General features: G+C 35.4%; 1 protein-coding gene across 1 annotated transcript; it reads left to right on the top strand.

Annotated features, from left to right (window-relative positions):
• The first annotated feature begins 17283 nt into the window (after positions 1 to 17283).
• Positions 17284 to 19169, top strand: LOC122085568 (transcription factor bHLH120-like). The gene is made up of 3 exons (XM_042654045.1): positions 17284 to 17781; positions 18027 to 18362; positions 18460 to 19169. Exons 1-3 carry the CDS (start codon positions 17422 to 17424, stop codon positions 18535 to 18537), a joined length of 774 nt encoding a protein of 257 aa, XP_042509979.1. The 5' UTR covers positions 17284 to 17421; the 3' UTR covers positions 18538 to 19169.
• The last annotated feature ends 5849 nt before the right edge of the window (positions 19170 to 25018 follow it).

Below are 25018 nucleotides of genomic sequence, written 5' to 3' on the forward strand. Positions count from 1 at the left end.
ACTAGACTGGAGAGCACTGAAAAAAGAAGAAGAAAGAAGGAACAACCTTGAAGAAGAAGCAAGGAGAGAGAGAGAGAGAGAGAGAGAGAGAGAGAGAGAGAGAGAGAGAGAGAGAGAGGGAGAGAGAGAGAGGATCGAGATTTTTAAGCGGAATCAAAGGAGAAGTCCGCTTATATTGGGATTTTTATTATTTATTTATTTAAATATTAATAATATTATACAGAGTTATAACTGTTTACAACTCTGTTAGCAAGATTAACATATTTACACGTGTCAATCATATCACTTATGTGAACATTCATCGGACTCCAGACATTCCGCATTCCTATTTTTTTACACGTATCGGTCGGTCAAAATTAAGACAAGTATCGGAGGGTATCGTATCGTATCGAAGATACGCTAAAGCTATGCACATAAATGGATAGGGAACGCATTTTTATACACTTTTGCATAAAAAATAGTTAAAAAAAGCTACATATAACATGTAGAATGCATAAATACTTAAGTAGAGGGCATCGTATTGATAGACAAATATATTGAGTTGAAAATGTTGAAAATGATGAGGTTTGAGTTTCTTACAGTTTTTTCTTTCCTCATTGCTATTGCCACTGTGATGAGTGCCCTGAAGAATGTTGTGGTGGTTCAAATCCTTGGCTAGGACCTTCTTCTTCAATAGGAGCAACTACGATGATATTCTGCACTTGTGGAATATAGGCACAATATTTACCCCAGTCGAAATATTTATGGTAGTGGGTCTCCTATTCATTGTAGAATCTTCTGTACTACTCAGGAGTGGCCAATATTGGTCCTGCATAAGTCCTATATCCATAGCCTGAAGAAGCACTTGAGGATACATGGTGTCCGTGTCCGTGTCTGGATGAGGAACCAGCATGATCTGAACTTTTGTACTGCTCTGGATTGGCAAATGATTGTCTTGCATAAGTCCCACGTCCATAGGCTGAAGATGCATCTAAAGATACATGGTGTCCATGTCCGGATGAGGAACCAGCAAGATCTGAACTAATGCACATTGACTCCATACTACTCATTAATGTATCAGTAGCACTCGGATTGTGGGATCGCCTACCCCTCTGACTATAAGACTTTGGTTGTGTGCGAGCACCATGATGACTATCTTAGGTTGCATGTGTAAATACAACCTCCTCTGTAAAATGTAGTGGTACATAAGTTTGGCCACCACCACTACCACCATCACCACCACTGCCACCACCACTGCCACCACCACCACCACCACCACCACCATCATCATCATCATCAGCAGCAACAACACCACCATCCTTGTCTTGATCATCATCATCACTATCTGGTTGAGTTACGCTATATGTAGCACCTGATCTCGTCCTCCTAATATCGCCATCATTGGAGCTATCATCATCCTCTTCCATAGCTGATGGTGTTTGGGTTTCATCATCAATAATATTTTTAAAATCTTCATTTATATCTCTAATGAGGTCATCTATAATGGGATCAGGTGTGGTTTTTCGTCGATCTTCAGATAATATGTCCAACACTAAAACATTTTCAGTCTCCTCAATCCATCCCCTAACTGGATCTTCCTCGTCGAGTATATGGGTGATGCCAATTGGGTTGACATCAATATCATCCCCTGATTTCTCTAATTCTAAATATTTCATCTTCAATTTCATGTTGTAGTGCACATACATTAGCTTCTCCAGCTTCTCATAACTCAGACGATTCCGAGATTTGGTGTGTATCAATCCGAACGTATTCCAGTTACGTTCGCAATCACTTGAGGATGCCGTGCATGATAATATTTTCATTGCGATTGGCCTCAAGCTTGGAGCGCTCCATCCATAGTTCATTCATCAATCAGCTGTACAAAGATAATTACAACATTAGGAGTTTGAAATAAATTTGAAATACAATGATAGCTAATTAAGCCTAAATTACAAGGGCGTTGTGTTCCTCTAACATGGATAGCTAAATGATCAGCAAACCTTTGAGTGGCCTCTCGAAAGTACTTCACCTATACATGTATTAACATATTAATATGCCACTCAATGTATTAAATATTAATCAATGATTCAATATGTAAGTTTAGTAGACTACTAACCTCTTTAACTACATCTTTGGCCGAATCAATATTATGAGCTAACTTGTTGATAACGTCCTTCAAAGATTCCATCAAATCTTTCCTAAACCTTAAATTGTTTTTGTGGTGTAGATCCGGATTCAAATAATAGGCTGCACATTGACATTGTTACATATCACTTATTGTTAACGATTAAATATATTAAATTACTAATAAAGTAACTTATAAATTTAATTGAGAAAATACCTGCCCGATGAAGGTCTTGAACCAAATTATTTTCTCATCGACGATTTATAATCTTCAAAAATGCCTTAAATGACTTTGGGTTCTCCTCTTCTATCTTTTGTTTGACAACTTCCATACAATGCACTATATTTTCCATCGTCTGTGCCTTATCACCATTAACTACTTTAAGTATCACAAATAGTGGTTGCATAATCTTAGTAAATCGGTATATCCTTTCCCAAAACTTTGTTGAGGTGATTAGATCTTGAATAGTTTTTTCAATTTCAGTAGTTGCATATCTACTACTGAACCACTCATTAGAGGTGAATGACTTAACTAGCCCTTCCTTCCGTTTTTGAATACTATCAAGTGCAATATAATTTGTTGCAAACCTTGTTGCTGCAGGCCTCACCAAGTCACCTTTTGTGTACTTTCTCATCAATGCCAAGACCCAGCTGTGATTATAGATGAAATTGGTGATCATCTTGGCATCAGAAACCAATGTCTGCACTTTGTTCATTTCACCAATGTCTTTGAACATCAAATCAATACAATGAGCTGCACAAGATGTCCAGTATAAGGTGTGATACTTCACCATAAGTAAAGTACCAACCTTTTTGAAATTGAAGGCATTATCAATCACAATATGGACAACATAATCTGGCCCAACTTCCTGAACAACTTCATCCATTAATTTAAACAAATACATTGAGTCTTTGATATCTGAAGATGCGTTGAAAGACATATGGAATATTGTTTTCCCATCACAATATATCAGAAAATTGATGATGGACATCCTCGTCGGTCCACTCCACCCATCCCACATGATGGTCACTCCATATTCAGGCCACTTGTATTTAAACTCTTCAATGTATTTATCCACTTCTTTCACAATAGTATCTAAGTATGACTCTGTAATTTCATGGGGTGTGGGTGACTTCACATTTTTCTCACATGTCTGAATCTCATTGACCATAGCCTTGAAGCACGGATCTTTAGCTTTGTGAGGTGGAATCATAGAATTGTGGAACCACCTAGAGATTGCTTTCCCAATTTTCTTACTCAATGTTTTTAGTTGGAAAGCCTCTTCAATCCTTTGTTGCCCTTCATCATGATGTTTATATGGTGCATCTCTCATATCTCTAATTTCTGAGCTCCTTTTCCGCTTACCTTTACCACTGGAGGTAAATTTGTCAAACATGCCCTTCACAGTGGTTCTAATATCTACACTTTGACGACTTCTAGAGCCAGAACCTTGTTTATAAATCATCGGGCCACCACGCCTAGGTCCTACAGATTAACTTCTTCTCAGCTGTTCTGTTATCCATTGTTTTTCTTTTGCTTCCTCCCTTGAAATATGCATCGTTCGTGCAAACTGTTGATCTTCATCCTCTGCCTCCATATCAGATCCTTCATAATCCTTATGATCCCTTAGATTCTCAACTAATCTATCATCTTCTTCAACAGCTTTCTTTGCTTTATCTCATTTCCCCTTAAGTGCTTCCTCATTGCTTTGCTTATTTCATCTGGGCACTTGTTACATTTGGCAACATTAGAAAATCCTCTAGCCAGATGTTGTTTTGTGTCTGGTAATTCCACCTCCTAGGTGGATAGTATCACAGTAATTGTATTTTGTACACAACCTATTGCCTTGTACTTTCTTGGCTGTAGCCCATCCAATATCCTTAGTCTGTTCTTTAGGCGCCATCTTCTTATAAAGATACATAATGAATCTTAATATGCATATTTATTGATTTAGTATTTAGTACATAATAACATTTTTTTAGAAACTAAAATGAGATGCATCCAAAGAAAAAAAAAGATTTTTTTGTATTTTTTCAAATTTACATAAACTTGAAATGCACACTTTTTTTGGAAAAAATTGTGCATCTAATTTTACATCATGGTCATTAGCCAAGTAAATTATATATTTTTTTTAAACTAAAATGAACTGAATTTTATAAAAAAATTGTATTTTTCTTATTTTTAATTAATTTTTGAAATAAAAAAATAAAAAATACAAACTATTTAGAAAAATTAAAATTTTTTATAGAAGTTACAGATTAAATGTTTTTAAAGAATATATAAAAAATCAACAAAGTGTGGACCAATATATTTGAGTAGATTTAAGAAATAAAAAAAATTTGAAACCCTCACTTTTTTGGGGAAAAAATATGGGTTTCATTTGAAATCATGTATTTAGTAATTATGAGTTATGACATTATTTTTAAGAGTTGAATGAACTAAATTTTCTAAAAAAAATAAAATTGGGATTTAAAAAAAAAAATTTAATTTCAGAATAAAAAAATTAAGAAAATATATTTTTTTTTGAGAAAAATCAAAATTTTCCAAGGAAGTTGTAGAACACTTGTTCTTACATAACATATAAAAAATCTAAACATTTTTTACCATTGAGCATGAGTAGATCTAAGAAATTTGAAAAAAATTGAAACCTTCATTTTCTCTTGAAAAAAGTGTGTAAATCCTTATAAATCCAATGATTTCATGGAATAATGATGTACAAAATGTGATTCTAAGTATGATGAGCCTTAGATTTGTAAAAAAACTTGAAAATCTAAGGTTAAAATTGAAAAAAGTGAGTAAAGACTCAAGAACTTACTATTTAAAATTTTCAACTTTCAAGTTCAAGGTTCTTCTTGGACTATGCTTTTCTCCTTTTTTGAACCATTCACTTCTACAATGTTTCTTTCAACCTACCATTTGAGTCTCCAAAAAGGTGTATGAATCAAAGGGGAAGAAAGAAAAGAAATATAGAAAACTGTTGGTGAGAGTTTATAGTATTTGTTTCAAACAACAAAAGACATATTCACACTTAAGTAGCCATATCGTACCGTATCGGTACGTATCGATTTGATACTGTACGATATAGTCGATACGTACTGATACGGTACCGATACTCATGGGAATTTTCATATTTTCAAAAGTTCGTATCGCATAGTATCGTACGTATCAGTACCGATATGGTACGGTACGATACGATACTCCCGATACTCCGATACACAAAAGAGGGCCCAAAATTCTCTGTAGTGTATCGGTATGTATCGTGCCGATGCCTACCGATACTGATACGCATCGAACGATACAGTACGATACGCACCGATACTTAAAACCATGCGTACAACGACCATTTTGCCATAAATAAATTGATGGGAGTGAGCAAATATTTCCTAGGACAAAAATGGCTTAAGGTGCATGAGAAAGCTAGCAAAATGTTCACTTCATTGTTGGACGGGTTAAAATAATGAACTGAATTAGAATTTTATTTAAATCTTTGCTTAGTACGAGAATGCATTCTGAGATGATAAAAACAATATTTGATATGCATTCTCATTCTTGGGTTTGGGAATGCATTAGAGAATGTGGCAATGCATTCTCATTCTCGTTCTTGCTCGACCCATCTCTCTCTCTCTCTCTCTCTCTCTCTCTCTCTCTCTCTCTCCCATAGACACTCAATCTCAACCAGGAGTATATATCAATGGATAGATATGATCTTAGGCTGACAAATGATCGATCTTAATTAGTCCAATGGTTAGTCTAACATTCTTAAAATTTAAAAATAAAACCCAATCAATGGATTGGTCCAGGATTATCCTGAAATGTGGGCCAATTTTTCTTATTCTTCATTTATTTATTTTTTGATCGTTCATGAGGATATCCAATTATTCTGACTTGGTCGCTCCATGCCCCAATAATTGATAATCTGAAATAGGGCTTGTCGTGAAGCCCAACGTAGTCCTATATTTCTAGGCCCAAAGATCTGTAGACATTACACTGCCTTCTTAATATAGTTACCAAATCTCAACCTTAAATCCCGAATGGCTTTTATCCCTTGGGCTGGGCTCATTTTTTGGGCCCAGTATTTCCTATTCTGGGCAGTGGGGATGGGTTGGGCTCCTCTACTATGCACAAGGGCCAGCAATGCAGATCGAACACTCTGGAGCATCTCGAAGCACATGCCTGGGGGTGTTGGGTTCAGTCGCAAGGAGCTCCAAGGCATCAGATTTGTGCTGCCGCCCCTTGTGCTCAGTAGAGGAGCTAAATCCAGTGGGGATGGAGGTAGGGCTGCAAGGTTGGGGTTTGGTTGAGTCTTGAGACCATTACAAAATGGTAATTAGTGGTAAGTGTATATCTTTTCATCAATGTACCGAGTTTTAAGTTACTAATTGAAAATGAGAGAAGTTGTAAATAAGAATCCAGTTCTTCTCCAACCGCGGTGAAGAAAGAATCTCTTCAGCTATTACATTTGACCCTCCGATTGGACTAGAGAAAGGTATTTTGAACCATAAATAATAGGGGTGAGAGTTAGTGAAGAACCCAGAATCCATTCATAGTGTCACGTCAACATTGGTGAAGAGATTTTCTCTTCACCCAATTTGAAGGAAAACTTAATCCTTCTTATGGTTCTTACTAGGTTGAGGGTGATAATCACTCTTAGAAGATGATTTCAAGGATCGGAATGGAATCGGCGAAACCAGATTTTGATTAACGTCAACTTTCATAACTTAATTTGGAACCGGTCATGAATATTCTTTGATTTTCATTTTATATCATAGTTTTTTAATCCTAAAAACCGACCTCGCAACGGCTACCTACTCGAACTTTGACCTTCCCCAACCGCCAACCCTAGTTCGTTCTAAATCGATCATGAATATTGTTTGATTTTCATTTTATATCATTTTTTTTCTTTCAATTACTAAAATAGTGAAAAGCAAGGAAATTTATCTCTTAATTATACCTAGATCTACAAGAATTTTGAATAATAAATTAAAAAATGTGACAAAATTGTGTAAATATTTACCTCTTTCCATATCTAATTTCTAAGATTTTCATCGATTCCTGTCCAATTCCAACAAATTCATACCAAACTTGTGTCATATTCTGGGTTTTTATAGACCTTGGTCTCCTCCTAACCTTTTAGGTAAATATGACAGAAGAGATCATTTATCTAATGGCCTCATAAGACCTGAATTTGCATGTATGGCACTTATAATAAGTACCAAGTAGTAATCACTCTCTATAGATTTGTGATTGATTTCTTCAAAAGTTTTGTTTGATTTTGATAATGGATTTGATTAGCTGGACTAAATCTATATCTAGACCAGAAAATTTCTAATGCAACCTATCGTGGAGCCCTTGCAGTGCTGCGAATCCTTAGGGTTATTCTCCTCATCCGTGTGGGATTTTAGATTAATCCCTTGTTTGGTACGGCCCTAACGGTCGGCAGGTCGGTGGCACGGCTCCGTAGTTTTGTTTTTCTTCCATTCCAATTTCCATGCGTGTGGAAGGAGACTTTCTCGATAGTATAGGCTTATACCTAGCACTGTTGTTATTGATGACTACTTTAAACCTTAGAGCCTTAATCATTTTAGTTTGTTTTCTTGTTTCCTGAAATATAATAAGTATTAGCTTTTCAATTGTCTTGAGAGGGACTTTTCCCAACAACTTTCGTTTTCTTTGACAATTAAGGACATGGACCCTTTCCCTCTAATTTTTAAATGAATTAGGGAGGAAGAAAAAAACAAAGGATTTATAATATGAAAACTTATTAAGACTGATTCAATTATCAAGCCTCATAATTAGTTAAGGAAGAAATAACGTTATCTAGTTGTGTGACCTCCATGGTTTCAAGTATCGGTCTTGTATCGGTCGTATTGGATTGGTATCGGTTGAGACCGATCTTCAATCCCTGACCGATCCGGATCGATTATACGTAGTGTTTTAGGGGCAAATAGTAAAAATTTAATACTTTTTAAAAAAAGTAGGGGCCAAACCGACTGATATGCATTGATTCAATTCGATCTGGATCGGTATCGGATTGGTATTACTGATACCATCCCCTAAATCCTTGGTGACCTCTATATCATTGCAGGGGTCAATGAGAGGACGTGTAAGGGTATCAACTGGGTTTCGATATTTTGTATTTTCAGAGGGGTGAGGCGGTCATTTTGCTTATGGGGGGTTTGGGGCCATGCAACTAGGTAATGTTTTTTTCCTCATTAATTATATAAAAGAGAAATGTTTCTTGTGGAAGACTGCTACTCTTTCATGTGAGCTAGGCCCATTGAGAACATATGAAAAAACATCAACTAAGGCACTGGTTGACAACGTTCCGTTTCTAGTGTTTTTGCATTTTCTTGTTCCTAGAAATGCAGAAACAACCCAAAAATCATTTGGTTAATTCATTATGTTTCTCTTGTTTTTGGAAATAGAAATCAAAATTTATAACTATTTATGCTCTCAGAAGCGCATATGACAAAACAAGTAATGTTTCGTCGTTTCTGGAAATGGCTTGGGCACCCAAAATCGTGATATTCCTGACAAAAATCCCTCGGCACCCATTTCTCTTCATGCGAAAATGAGAACCGAGAGAGTGAAAGCCCTTGCTGTGGGCCATCTTCCTCCTCCACGTTCACTCTGACCGACCTTGCTAATCATCTCCTCAATAACCTCCACCACCGACAGGAATTGATTCAGATCTCATGGCGAGGAGTCTACTGCAGACCTTCCAAAACGATTCCAAGGACGCAGCGTGAGTAACTCCAGAGGATCAGCCCTCTGCAACTCGAGCTGCAGCGTGAGTAACTCCCGAGGGTCAGCCCTCTGCAGGTCTCTGCTCGTGAACCCTCAAGAACCATTCTCAAGCTTGAAATGCTCCAAAACAGGTTCGATTTGAGATTGAGAATGAGACTGAATCTGAAGAAAAGGAGATCGAGATCGAGAATGAGACCGAATCTGATTCCCCTGTTGAGTTCAATGAAGTTGATTCTTTGGTTAAATTTCTTGAATCCTTGCTACAAACCCTATAACAAAGCTCCAACAGATTCCATCATTCTCTATGTATGAAAGGGATTGGTTGGAAGAAGAAAAGTAGAAAAATGAAAGAAATTGATGAAATAGGGGAAGAACAAGAAGATGAAGATGATGATGAAAATTAAGAAGAAGAAGAAAAAGAAAAAGAAGAATTTACCTTCAGTTGCCTTCTAATGAATGGTGGCTCTGCAAATCAAGTGTAAGATAATGAAGGGTTTGGCTTCTTTTGGGATCCACCACCATCTTTGAATATGGCTATAGGGTTAGGTCTTGGAATGGATCGAGCGATGACGAAGAGAAACCTAGAAACAATTTTATCAAACACCCCAAAAACCGTGTTTGTTCCTAGAAACGTGAATTTATGTTTCTATTGTTTCTGAACACAAAAATGACAGAAACGTTATCAAACAGTGCCTAAATTTTCATTTTTAGTTTTGTAGGATAGACCAAACATTTCATCTCCTATGTTTTTGGGCACATTGATCACATTCCCTGCATAAACCATCTTCTTGTATATAAATATTCATCTATTTTTAGATTTTCCATTTAAAAGTAGTGCTTTCAATACTATTTCGAGGTGTTTCCAGCTAAGACATATCTTATTCATATATAAAACGCCGGAAGAAATTTCACCATCAAATTGTATCAATGGAAGTCACTTTCTCTCATTTGAAATCTATCAAATCTTTTGCCTTTTTAACCCTATCTTTGATCTTATTACCTTTTAATCTATCATAAAAAAAAACCTTTGTCTTTGACCGATAGGAGAATCCATCTATCTAAATTCATATTTAGCACGTGATCAGCAAGGAGATTTAGGATCGTCTACTTCTTTGTCAAAATTCAAATATTCTCTCTTGAAATATGACAAATGGAAAAATTGCCTCATATTAACGTTGACGTGTAAAGCAAGGCATGGATGGATAGTTTTTTTTTTTTTTTTTTCTCCAACGCGTATTAGACGGCCTGGAGACTCTGGACACGGTGGGGATCTGATTCGAATAATATTGGCAACCAAGTAAGAATCAGAAAATAAATAAATAAATAAATCAAACATGTTTGAGGAGTTTCTCAATAAATAAAAAAAAAATGTGTCAATTCATCAGTAAAAAAAAAGATTGAATATCTTGGAGTCAGATTCTCATTAGAGAGAGAGAGAGAGAGAGAGAGAGAGAGAGAGAGAGAGAGAGACCTCACTGGTCCCCTCCAGCAATCCCCCCTCCGCGATGGTGTTGGAGAGTAGGGATATAAATGGATTAAATACAGATGTAGATCGGATTTGGATTTTTGATCATCCGTTTACTCTCGGACTTGTGTAATCTAGATTTCCTTTCCCAGTAAATATAATTAGCGCTTGATCTATTTTTCTCAGTTGTTTTAGCTCTTTTCTTCATTCTCTAAAACCTATCTAAACTTCAAGAACCCTCAAAATCATTAATTGATTATCCGGATGATAATTTTTTAGATAATTGGCATTTGAATCCAGATATCCTTTGATCGAATACGAATATTCCTAAACATATACTGATGCAGATTCAAATTTAATTTTCGACTATCAACTTACATTCCTACTGGAAGAGGATCTTAATTCAAATCTTTCTCCCCTATGTGGGCTTTCACTAAAAAAAAAAAAAAAAAAAAAAAAAATGTAATCAGACATGTAAGCCAGGACGAATAGATGCAACATAAACGTGGATGGGTGATGGTCATTTCATATTCTTCACATGTGTAATTGGGTTGGGGTGGTGTTGCGTGTGGCCGTGTGGGGGGTAGAAGAAGTTAAACTTCTTTAATTTGGATGGAAACATTAACGTTAAAAGTGAGTACTAAAAGGATCAATCAGAGTGAATTATCGTTCTTTCATTGGAGAATTGAATGGTCAACTTTTTAATACACTAATAACAACGTGGCCTAAAACAGCTCACCAATCTAAAACCAACTGTCTTAATTTCTTCTCTGTTAATTATGCGGCTTAACAAGGAATGCTTGACCCACAAAAAATGATTAGAATGTTCTTATTTCTTTATTATCATTATTATTTTATTTAATTTTGGGTAAAATGTCTTAAGTAAATTTTTAGTTGCACATTGCATCCTCAGTATGCTTCGTAGGTTTGTCAAGGACCACCTAACCTTTCCATTCTCATGTTTTCCTTCCTCCTAATTCTTTATTTGAAAATCCAAAGAAAAAGGGGCTACCCGACTGAGAGTGACAATAAAGAATCATTGGCTCTCATATCTTTATCTTTCGTTTACTTTCAATAGGATCTATTGAGTGAGGTTCACTTACCATCATCTATGGATTTTATTTTTTATTTTTTTTAGGATTTATTAAGTGAGTTCATTTACCATTCTGTCTCATGTTTTGGTGATGAAATAACCTTGGGTGATGCTACTAAGTTCACAAATATTAACAGTAGTTTAAATTAAAAAAAAAAAAATTGAACTAATAAAAGGTCTACTCAATCTCATATATACATTGGAATCCAGGCCGAAGGCCTGACTAGTCCCACGGGTTCATACCGAAAGCAGTGAAAAGCACTAAACACCACCGTGTTTATATAGATTTGATGTTTACAAACATCGTGGAACAAAAGGAAATGGCAGTCATCCCAAGGGGTTAGCTTAACTGGGAAGACCAACAATACAATATTTCACCTGTCCCTGAGTCTATTAATAATATAAAATAATAAAATTAAAAATCATTGAAATTTATATCCATGTGCAATGTTAGTACAAAAGACTGATTTTTTTTTTTTTTTTTCATTTCATAAGTAATAAAATAATATTCTTATCTAATATCTTATAATTCAAGAATACAAAATGTTACACACAAATAATTTTTTAATAATAATAAATTATAAAGATTAGCTTGTTCATATTAAATGTTTGATATTTTTTGAATTTGAATTGTGTTGTCTTGTGTATTTTTTTGCAATACCTTAAATTAAAAAATTGCAATAATTTATTCTTTTATTTTAAAAAAATTTAAAAATGATAGATTTTTTTAATGATTATATAATTTTTTTTTACATTTTTTGTATACCATCATTTAATTATATTTAGTGTCATTGGTCAATATTAGTTAACTTTTGAATGACAAATTTTGTAAATTTTTTATCAGTTTTTAGATGATTTCTTTCCATTTTAAAATTTTTTAATAACCCACATCATTATTAGGATTCATTTCCAATTTTCTACTCGTTTATTGTACTTGAGATTACTTTTTTTTTTTTTTTTTTTTTTTGTAATTTTCCATTAAAAATGATTTATTGTATTTGATATTTATTTATTTCTCGATGCTGATATTTTATTTTAATATTTTATAATCAATTCCACCTTGATCCAATAAAGTGGATTTTAGGGGCAGAATCGGTTGATCTCGTCAATCAAGATCTAAATCAGACTAGAATCAATCGGGGTCAATTCCGTGCCCAATGATGAGGTTCTAGATTCCTGCATGAATATAAGTTTGCGACAAATAGCATGAGTGTAGGATTATTTATCCTATGTGAGGAGCATGGCTCTTGCGTCAAGACACATGGGGGGCAAATGATCAGTTCTCTCCCCCATGAAATGAAAATTGACATCTTTGTGGATGCTTTCTCGTACATTTTCATTGACCCTCATGTAAGCGTAGGAACCACACTCTCCCATGGAAAACACTTCCCCTTATCATATTTATGTCATAGTTGGCAATCGTGCTTCTCTTTTTTCGATTAATTTTTGCCTCAGGCCCTCTAACAATTTTGTGATTCTATTTAAGCAAATTGCTTACCTTATTATGCATAGAAACCTAAAATTTTATGATACTGAAACATGTGGATATATTAACTTATCTAACTTAATGGATTTTTTCTTAGTTCTATATGATCATATATTTTCCTTAGATTAGACGGATGTCAATATTCAAATCCCATCTCACATTAAGGCTCACTGTTTGTTGATTTTTTTTCCTTTTTATTTATAACTACTAAATTAAAGCTAATGTTGATTTTTATCAGTAATATATTTTTCAAAATTTAATATAAATATGAGACAAAAGGTACCTAGGGAAAATCAATATATGAAGACAGTGAGCATATCTTAACAAAAATTTGAGCACTAATTAAATTACCACGTGGCAAATGTTTAGGATTGTATATCGTCTTTGGAACTATGAAAGAATCCTTCATCCCATTTAACTTCTTGTTTAATTACTTATTTAATTTGGTGTTACATTTACTAAGTCAACTCATTAAGAGAGGCCGTCATGCTAGAGGTGTGCACATGAAGACATATGAACTATGACATATATGATTGAGTTGGGCTTTAAAAATTGATGCATGATTATACTTTTTATAGATAGAAATTACCATTTCATTTTACCATGTGAAACTCAAGAAAATACTTTAGAGAAAAAGGTTTCCATACAATTGGGTCAAAATTTATCCAATGATAATGATTTCTTTTCTTTAGGTGGATCACCATACAATGGCCCATTCTAACACTTGGTACAAAGACAAGCGAGTTTGTCCTGATCCACCAAGGGAATATCGCACTAAATCTTTCGTTAAATAAAAAAAAATTATATGTTATAATGTATCATTGATTGGGAGTTTGGTAAAATTAGTAGGGTCTAGACATTTATTTTTCTTTAATATATTGATTTAATAATCAGGTCTAGATCCCCTCCAGCGGGCAGTCAACAGTAGGGGGTGTGTGTTCTGGTGCTAACAGCTGTTTGATGCAAGTTGAATGCATCGGAGAGGATTCTAGTCCCTAATAATCATACTAATGTAAACTATGTTTGGAGAGTAGTCTCACATCAATTACCTCTAAAGTCTTATGACGTTTTATACTAGTGTAAATCCCTCCATCCAATAGCTCAATATATATATATATATATATATATTTTAAAAAGTCATGTGGTAAATTGGATGGGACCAAGTTATATGGACATGTCCCAAGGTTTCTTGCCTTCATGTTTAACAAAAAAATTTAATTGGAAAAAAGAAGCCTGAAAGGCAGTGTGGCCTTTGTGCCCAAATGCAGAGAGGATGAAATGACCTCCTTGCCCCTCATGAAAGGCTGAAATTTTTCATTGTTGATGTTTTTGTGTATATTCCCATTGGTTCCCATGCTGGCACAAGAGACACGCTGCCTTTTAGAGGACCCTCACCCATTTTAAAAATAGACTATGAAAGGATGCATGGGTACATGCATGGATGCTACGAAAATACAAAGATGCAAAGGTATACATGAGAGTATAATTGATTAAATCTAAGATTGAAATTTAACATGTAGCTAATCTATAAGATGTACAACTAATATAATGATCAGTTGGTTAAAGCCTGCTACTATCCACATGGCTTAAAATGGTGGATCATTCAGTTAAGTCTGAGTGCCGACCATGAAAGAAACTTTTCCATAATTAATAATTCAAGAAGAACTCACCAATTATTTACCATAAATGACCGTCATAAAATAACCAATTTAATTAACGTGTGAGCTCTATGATTTTCCCCATCACCAAATCTTATTATTTTATGTAGTATGGCAGTCTAAGGACTACACCAAACCCTAGTAAAGCAAACCGTATATTTTAGTAATCAACAAGTTTGAGGAAAAATCTCATGCCACTATATTAATCAATATTTTGTACACTCATAATAGAACCCTCGAAAAAACTAATGGTTCAATTGTTTTCCACATCCTATAGCTCTTGCTCAAAGCATACATAAGAGACATAATAATAATGAAAAAAAGGTGTTTTTACATAGAAAGATTACAAACATGATATTAACTGTAGGTTTGGGGTCCACATAAAAACCCATTTCAACTTTTGTCATGATAAATTCTTTGAATTCTAACCCTGATCAGAGTCCTTGGTTTTTTAGCATCAGGATCCTCTCCAACGATGCATCAGATGGATGCGTGTTGAGACGTTAGGCATATTGGAGAGGATTCGAATCCACTTTTTCTTTTTCTTTTTTTCCACTTGAGAGGAAAGCTCTGAACTCATACTTCCTATAATGCTAGGAAGAGCGAACAGTAAAGAGATGTACATATGTAATAAACATTTATCTTCAATGGAAATATAAAATAATAATCATTAGAGCAGGGAAGCCCACCATTTTGGCATTTGGAGTGTCTATTAAGAAAATGATAAAAGCAAGTGGTTTTTTCTTTATTCTTAGGTTTGTCTTATAATATAACTTTAAAAAACTCCTCGTCCAACTCGAGGTGTGCTTATAAAATTTGGTATTCCGGGTCCCTGTAGATTTCTTGATACTGTTGTTCGTGCTTTCCTTAATGTATTGAAGTTTAAGTTCTCCCACTATCTCATGTATTCATTCACAAGAAATTAAGTTATGTGTTGGCTGCTGATAGTGACATGGACTGTTTCACATGCTGAAATCACTCTCTCAACAAGAAGAAGATTTTCCTTTTTTTTTTTTTTTTTTAAATATTTTTATTATTATATAAATTCGGAAAGAAGAAGAAGTTGATAGTGGTTAGTAGAGGTGGGATCCTTTTGATCATCATATTGCTCTCGCCCACCCCCTAGTCAGCTAGGTTGTCTTGGTTAAGCCTTGGTGACAGCTGGTTTGAGCAGTCTCTTTTTTTTTTTTTTCCTTCCAGCTTGTTTCAGTTTTAGGGATATGTTACCCGTTATTGTTTCTGTTGTGGATGTTTCATTATGTGTTTATTTATAATTTTTTCTTGTTCTTTCCCCTTATTTTCTGGAAGGAGTGGAGAAGAATTCTAAGTTTCATTGGATATTTTTCATTAAATATATATATATATATATAATTGAATAGAATATTTGAGGGTAATGGTCGTATATGTATATTGAAATAAAAAAAGATCATATATGTTTTTTTTTTGCTAATGAGGGTGTCAAGATCTTAGGCCTAAATATTCTCTGAGCATGTGCATACATCCCTACACAGACACACTTATATATATATTGTGTGTGTGTGTGCGCGCGTCTACGGGTAAAAATGTGTTGGAGAACACGTGGCATTTCTTAATATGTTAAATTTAATTAAGAAATGTAGAGATCACTTTGGTGCGTGACAATTCTGATAGCACCAATAGGACCAAGTCCTTGTTTGAAATATAGGGCAACCAAAAGAAGCCCACAATAAGGATTGGAGACCTCTTTCAAAGGGGCAAGCTCTATACAAAGATGTGGTGGCTATCAATTTATGACTAGCCTGTTGGGTCTTGGTGAAAGGCACTAGCTACTCTCTAGATGGAGTATGGTCGTTTAACTAAGTTAATTTGGTGTCAATTGGCAAAGTAACAGGATTTTGGCCCCTTATCCTCCTCTTCTCCACCTCGTCACTCCAATCTCTTGACCTTTAACCTTAAAGCAATCGCTATAGAGGAGCCACGTACGCCCAAATCATTTTAGGGAAAATTACATGATTACCCATTTTTGAGTTTTCCTTTACAAAATTACCCACAAAAAGTTTTGGTTAACAAAAATACCTAAAATTAGGTTTGAGTTTACAAAACTACCCACCCAAAGTTTTAGTTAACAAAAATACCCAAAATCAGGTTTGGGTTTACAAAAATACCCAAAATAGTGATTCTTCATCTTCCACATATAATCATGTATTTTTTTATGACTAAAACTTTGAGTGGGTAGTTTTGTAAACCCAAACTCAATTTTAGGTATTTTTGTTAATTTAAACTTTAAGTGGGTAATTTTGTAAAGGGAAACCTAATTTTGAGTATTTTTGTTAACTGAAACTTTTGATGAGTAGTTTTGTTAAGAGAAACCCAGAAGTGGGTAATCATGTAATTTTTCCATCATTTTATGTGGATAAATCATAGATGGGCATCACAAAAAGCGATGGGGTCCAATCTGATGTAAGGAATTTGAATTTTATAAGCACGTGCCACAATACCCACCAGTTGTTTTTTTCTCGTATACAGAATTCCCACCAGTTACACAACAAATTAATGGCGAATTTGGATGCTCCCACATGTGAATGCAGGTCCCGGTTCCCCAATTTGTATAAAATGTACAGTGCCCACATCTCACTCTTCAACCGGGTAGGTGATACTTTAAAAGGTTTACCAAAAAAAAAAAAAAAAAAGAAGACCCTTTAAAAGGGAAAGAGTGTGGGAAGGTTGGAATGAGGGCAACTGAGAGCTTTCTCTATGAGTCTCACCTTGTCTGTAAAGTCTACAAGGGATCACAGCAGATCTTATACCTCCTCCAACCCTCCATGTCTCCCCACATAGAAAGAGATAGAGAGAGATAGATAGATAGAGAGAGAGAGAGAGAGCTGAAAGATGGATGAAAGATCCCAAGGCATGGATTTTATTCCTCCAGATCTTCCTATCTTCCCTTTACAACAAACCCATGAGCTGTTCTTCCAAGCCTCTTCTACTTCTGGTCAGCAACAACCAGACCCACAACAACATACACTGCCCTTTCCTCCTTCACTAGATTTCACTGATCTCCCCCTCAAACTCGATATATCCAAAGGAGGAAGGCGAAAGCCTTTCGCAACTCCCAACTCTTCTGTTGAAACCTCTAATGAGAAGAAGAAGAAAAAGATTGTACACAGAGATGTAGAGAGGCAAAGAAGGCAAGAAATGGCTAGTCTCTATGCATCACTTCGATCTCAACTCCCTATAGAATATATCAAGGTGAGATGATACACACTACAAATTGAGATGTACCTCTTCCTTTTATTGTTGAAGATGTTAACTGGGATGCTCAGCTGAGACCCAGATACAGGTTTTGGTAATCTGTTTTTTTCGTTTATCTGCTTGGGTTGCTTTTCTGTTGATGGTCATGCCGAAGGTGAATTAGTAGCTCAACCTCAATGTAATCTTGAATTCTTTCTCCTCTATTTAATAAAGACTAAAAAAACTCTTAAATTCATTTTTAGGGAAAGCGCTCTATCTCTGATCACATGAATGAGGCTACGAAATACATAGGAGACCTAGGGAAGAGAATCCAAGAGCTTAGTGAGAAGAGAGAGAGGCTCAAAAAGATGCCCAATTCAGGCCCTCCAGACGCCGTCTCCGACAATTGTTTGCCGGTGGACACCATTACAGTCCAACCTTGTTGGGGTGGAGTGGAGGTTGTTATCAGCAGTGGATTGAGGAATGAAGAGTTTCCATTGTCAAGGGTGATGAGAGTGCTGGTGGACCAAGGGTTTAGTATAATTAGCTGTGTCTCTACTACTGTGAATGAGAGGTCACTTCACACAATTCAGTCCGAGGTACTATTAATCCGATTGGTCGAATCAACCAATCCTTCCTTTTCTTTCTTTCAATACCAATTGAATTCATTCTTACTCTTGACCATTCTATACACAGGTCAGCGATATAAGAACAGTGGATCTATCAGGACTGCAACAGAAGCTGAATGATTTTATTGCATCCTCTTCGAGTTAGGGTTCCATTGAGTTCATTGGACAACTTTTCTTACACTACCATGATATGACCATTGATCGATGGATCGATCGAAACCTGGTTTTTTCCTTCTATCTCTCAATTCTTGAAACTGAAGGGTGTTTTTTCTTGGTGGATATTAGAGTTTCACCGTTCTCACAGCCATCAGATCGAACTGCGAATGTCGACAGTGTTTGATAGTTTGTGGTCCTATTCATCGGAGGATAGATGTGGAAGATATATACCAGACATCCTTCAATGATCATTGTACATAGCTTCCTTCTTATGATTGTACATTTCAATAAGAAGTGCAAATCCACTTTGGATATTATTGGATTTTCCTACACATTTTTAGGTTTAGTGGCTTAATTTTTCACCCAAATATGAACAAATTATAGGAGCTTCATCTAGAAAGTCTGTCATCACATGTCAGGTTCTAGGGTTTTCAACTAGAACCTGAGCTTGTGATATCTCATTTTATGCTGAACTAATTTCTTCCTCCACAAACAAAATCATATATATCTCAGCATGCAATTGTTTTTCGGGGATTTTCGATACCATTGTTCTTCCTTTCTATCTTTATTCAAGTGAATTGGGAGTACTCAACCTCAAATGCTGTTCTTCCAAAACCCAGATGAAGCTACTGATCATTGGTAAGTTATTGTTTATCTACACTATTGTTTGTTTATTGATTTATGTTTCTCTTGTAATAAAATGCTATATGAAATGATACTATATGATATATTGAGCTTAATTATTAATTATTGTGCATAATATGTAGCATAATAAAATGTCTTCCTTACCTTGTTACTCCTTTTAGAATCTTGAAGACTTTCATTAGTCTTTCCAAACTATTTGACTATTACTATTCTTATTACTAATACTACTATTGTTATTATTATCATTAGGAGTAGTAGAATTTAGTAGTTCTTAAGATTAGAACCATGGCTTCAATTCCTTTTGTTCCAGCCTCAGAATGGTTCAAGTCAAAATCTGATCCATAATCTGTGTTCAAAACAACTTTTCCCTCTCACAATGTAATCAAATGATCAATCTGACAATGGGAGAGGTCTCAAATTGCTGTTGACATTTGTGATTAGTCACTGTATCTTCTTATCCTTTTATAGACAACAACTAAGAAATATTAGTTGTTATCCTTATCTTTTCTTCTTTTCCCCCCTAGAGGGTGGGGTGGGAAGGGTGTTGTAAAAGAAATATTCGGAAGTGGATAATGTTTAATTTAGTGGTTGGAGCTAAAGACATTTTAAAATACTAGTTTGTTGGACGGAATCCCACCCCATAGACTAATTAATTTAACAAGTTGGCATGAATGTTATTTGTCATGTTCTTATTCAGCGACTCATCATATCTTCCTTTGACACCTAAGATTACTTAGCTACTCACTAATTTCTTCCGAGGTTTAGGTTAATTTACTTCTTACATTTCTAGGAAAGGTTCAAACATTGGTGGGTTGTTACAAAATTCTTATTATTATAATATTAAAGACAATTTAAAGAACCAGGCCAACAGAATATAGAGGTTGAAATTCAATTTATAAGTTTTCTCAGAAGCTGAAGAATGTCTAATAGTCATAGTTCCATGAAATTGCAGTAGAAAATGAACCGATGGGCTTCAAAAATGAATTGTGAGGAACATATATCATCAATTTGGCATCTAAGAGTGTTGATATCCCACATCGGTCAGGTAATGGAGCTTGGGTATCTTCATACAACTATTGGTCTCTCCACCTAATAGCTTAGGGGGTGTTTGGTTCGATAAATCAAATGGTGTATGTATCGGATATGAATGTCAAATTTTTGATAGACATTCTTCTGAATTATGTTTCTTTCTGAAAAATCATTTGGTTGCCTTGAGGCTAGTACATGTTTCTCGCGGGTTGAGATATTGGCTTCCGTAGAGAACTTCTTTCCAGTTTCTCCTTTTATACTAGGTGGTAAAAAGGTTGCTCAAATCTGAGTTTAAGTGTTGAGGTAAACTCAGATTTGGAATACATCCTTTGTAATATGGTCATTCATGGGAAGTAGGGTGCTCACTTATGAGGGTCATCCTAGTGGAACCAAACAACTCCAAAAATTAAGAATTATCATTCTAAAGAATGTCATCCCAAAGATTTACCGAACCAAACACCCCCTTAGGCTTTTGGATTAGAATCCAATATGGTATCAAAGTCTTTTCATTCCTCCCTCATATGTAGGCCTCAATGTGAGAGGTTAGACCTAGAGTTGCTATATTTTGTGCTAACAATAACCCCTCAGTGTTTGTTGAGTGATTCGAACTTGTGACATTGGCTCAAGTACTACCAATACGCAACAACCAATTGGTGGTAGTGAGGGCACAACTTTATCGCTTTAAGCTAGCTAGATAGTTAGACATAGAGTTGCGAGAGATGCTATGTTTTATGCTAACACTCCCAAAGACACTTGAGTTTAGGACTCTTCAAATTTGCTTCAACTTGGAATTTGGTATGGGTCATGCACCTAAAGTTCCTTGGTCTGCCATTGCTTAGTTTCCAGGTCACATTCCTCGCCACAATTTTATTACTTGGAGGACCTTATCTCTGTCTCTCCCTACGCAATCCTTTCTACTAGAGAGAGGAATTATTCAATCTTCTACTTGTTTTCTATGCTGGCATGCCTAGGAAGATGTCCCATATCTCTTTTTTAACTGTCCATTCTCTATAGTTACTTGGAAAGGCATCATTAGTGCTCCACATTTTTGCGTCAACCTCTCCCTTTTGATAGGGAACGACAATGATCGAGAGTAACTTTAATGGGAAAACAGGTTGTGACAAGGTGGACAAGCGTAACTTTGACTAACCTCTATCTTGATTGCAACATTACTAGGCCGATTTGGAATCAATTTCTATCCTGTTTTGGTTTGACTTGGGAAAATCAGGCTTCCATAATCGAAGTGGTATCTTGGTGGAAGAGAAAATGCCGAATTTTATCCTTGAAGGACCCTTGGGCGGCTTGATTCATTTCTCATTGCTGATGTTATTTGGGAAGAAAGAAATCATAGAATGCATGGGGGTAAGGGTGGAGATGTTTCTTTGCTATTTAATAGGGTCCTAAGGGCGCTAAAGGAGGCTAGTCTTAACTTGAAGGGGGTCATTCGGACTACATCTGATTTTCTCTGCTGTAGAAAGTTGGGTCTTAATGCATCTCTTGCTAGTCCTCATGTTATTCTTGAAATCAATTGTGGCAAGCACCTTTGCTCCTGGACGAAGCTAAATGTTGATGGCAGTTCCATCGGGAATCCAGGAAGAGCAAGTGCTGGAGGTGTTATGCGTGACTTCCAGGGAAGGGTGACTTTTTTTCTTCAACGTTTATCTTGGTATTCGGACCAATTACTATGCTGAATTTAGGAGTTTACTAGATGAAATTCACTATGCTGTGAATCAAGGGGTGTCAAGATTATGGATTGAGTCAGACTCTGTGGCAGTTGTAACTGTTGTTTAGAGCAATTCTATTCCTTGGTTTGTTCTTCAGGATTGGCTATCCCTGCATCAGTATCTCAGGTCTATCTTATAGGAGATCTCGCATTGTTTCAGGGAAGCAAACCCAGTCGTTGACTATCTTGCCAAATCTGTTGCGAAAACAGGAGTCACTAGTACTATGGAGGAATTTCCTTCTTATGTTTTTGAGGAAATTAGGAATGACATGTATTCGAAATCTAGATTTAGATTTTGCAGATAGCCTTGGAGGCCCCATGCTTATGGTAATGCCGAAGGTGGGGTCCTTTAGCTAAAGTTTTCTTATGATGTACACTATTTTTTATTCCTTTTTTCCTTTAATACAATTCTGACTTTCAGCAAAAAAAAAAAAAAAGGTGGACAAGCTAACTTTTTGTGCTACAATCTACCACATCTGGAGAGAGCACAACTTCAGAAGATGGACCACCAAATCTATGACAATTGCCCAGATTTGGGAAGCTATCCCATTTGAGGTCATAACCAAGGTCGGTCACTCCTTGGGAACTTGTATCAAGTCCTCGAGGAATTATCTTATTGCCACTTCTTGGAACTTCCCTATCCCTTCTTAAGGGATATACTTCTGTTGTTTTTCCTCTTTCTTTCTTTCCCCCCCTTCATTAGGGAAATTCTTGTGATCTCTAGGTTTATTTAATATTGATGCCAGAAAATTGCAGAGGAGTAGGAGGTAACACAAGTAATCGCTTCAAAAGAAAAAGAACTCACCATCCAAAGGAAATTCACTTAAGGGATAAGAGAATTCAAGAAGAACTACTTCTTCTCAAAGGCCAAAGGCTTGAATAAATTATGAACCAACACAAGTATGCATTCCATTCATTAGTACAAGCTTATAGAGATGAGCATGGAACAACCTTCTAAGCATAGGTAATTTCCAAGAATGAAATCAAGACTAAATGGGAAGACAAACAATTCTACTATAGAGAGGACCTTGGGAACCTTAAAATACATTTTTCATATCTTGAAAAGTCTAGAAATATAGTGGTTGAAGTTTCCAAGAAGTGCTAGAACCGAATTTAAATGAAAGTTGGACAAAAAAGATGAATTCTGGAATTTTCAAGAGTTTGCAGCCAGCCTAGACACACTTTATCAAAATGGCCATAAATTGTTTCTAGAAAATATAAAATGTTGCACTGTCTTGTTGTTGTTGGAAAATAGACTTCTAGACTTTTTCATCTATATATGGCTCGACTTCTAGTTCCTTCTGAGTTGATACATGTATCATTATGAAATTACCTCAACTAGACTACAACTTTTATTTTCAGCATCAATCTTTTGGCTTAAGCTTGTGGGCTGAGTTGTTGGTCCATTTGAAAATGCTCCTACATTAGAGTATACTTTTATTCACCTAAAAAAAAAAAAATAGTTACTCAACTGAATTACTAGCTATTTAAAAAGTTAGCCAAAGTTGTCATCATCTAACTTATTAAGATTTTAGGAAATGATAAATTAAGAAAGAATAAAATAAGATAAACATCTAGAAATGATAAGTTACAAGGAAATAGTAAGCATCATGTTTTAATATTTTTGCAGCAATAAAACTTCATTACCTGTAACGTTTAAAATTGTTTTTTAGTATATTCAAAATTTCAGAAGGAAAAAAATAAAAAATGAAAGAAGATCTGAGCAAAAAAAAATTTGAAGTAAACTAAATCATAATTTTCTTTGCTAGTTTGTTGTGTTTTGAAATTATGAATCAATATGAGAATGGACAAGTGTTTGGTTTGGGTGCACAAGTTAACAATGTCACATCTTTGGTCTAACCATTCTGAGTCAGGAGTAGGTTTTCTGATCATGGTTTTAGTTTAATGTCTCCTTTTGATGGATTACGCTTCTGTCATCCTCTGGAACCAAGCTTCTGAAGCTTCATTTTTTGCATTCCAAAGCATGTTTTGATCCATACTTTTCTTTTGGCCATTGATCTAGTAAGCATGTTTGCACTGACAAAGAAGCTGCTAGAAATTGGAGGAAAATGCTTTGAATTGCTTTTGCCAAACCCAAATGAAGCTCTAGGTTGTACTTTGATCTTTGTTAAGGATCCTCTCCAGTGCAACTGCCTTAAGCAATTCAACCAAACACTTATCTGCTTCCTTAGTGCAGTAAGCTGTAATCCCTATATTGGGTTACCTTATTCACTAGGATTCTTACCATTGTGTAGTTCTTTCCTTTTAGATTTCTTTCTATTGTAACCAACCTAGAAGTATGGTAAGTCTAGGATGCAATCTTTGTGTGTGTATATATATATATATATATATAGTGCTATTGTCAATGAAGAGAAGAGGAATTACAAACCCTAAAACATGTGTTGAAGCTTTTATTGAGGTGTAATGTTCTGTCTGATACACCATACAAACTCCTTCCCTCTTGTCAAGTGAAACAAATGAAGTTAAGAAGTCCCAAATGGGTAGTTGTAACTTTTGCTCCATATATGAACACTTATGTTTTCTTCTAATATTGCTACTCTGAGAGTATCTTTTGATCTTCATTTGGTCCATAATAGGTCACTCTGTTGGCAAAGGGGGTTGAAACTAGTCACCCAATTGATGAAAAGGGAGAGATCTAAATTGACAATAACAAAAGGTCAAATTATTCTAAATTTCATTTCAATGACCTTGTCGCCCTCTGAATTTTTTTCCTTTCTTTATATGTACTGTCAATTTGAGAGACTTGCTGAATATCTTGTCCAAGAAAGAGCTCAATTCAATTAACATATGGTAAAAAGAGCAACCCAGTGCACAAAGCTCCTGCTACTAGAAGGTCTAGGAGGGGCAAATATAGACAGCCTTATCCTACTTGGCAGAATAGGCTGTTTCCGTTTACCATATGGAGGGTTATTATAATTTTGTTCACCTTCATCAAATGCTAACATTTAGGCATTATATTTACGAAATGGATCTCCAACTGATTTTTGAATTATCTGCCATTTCTTCACTTTCATATCCTCTAAATAAAGCTTCTTTTTTTTTTTTTTTTTTT

The sequence above is a fragment of the Macadamia integrifolia genome, chromosome 8 (genome assembly GCF_013358625.1).
Source record: "Macadamia integrifolia cultivar HAES 741 chromosome 8, SCU_Mint_v3, whole genome shotgun sequence".
In the NCBI taxonomy this organism is placed as follows: domain Eukaryota; kingdom Viridiplantae; phylum Streptophyta; class Magnoliopsida; order Proteales; family Proteaceae; genus Macadamia; species Macadamia integrifolia.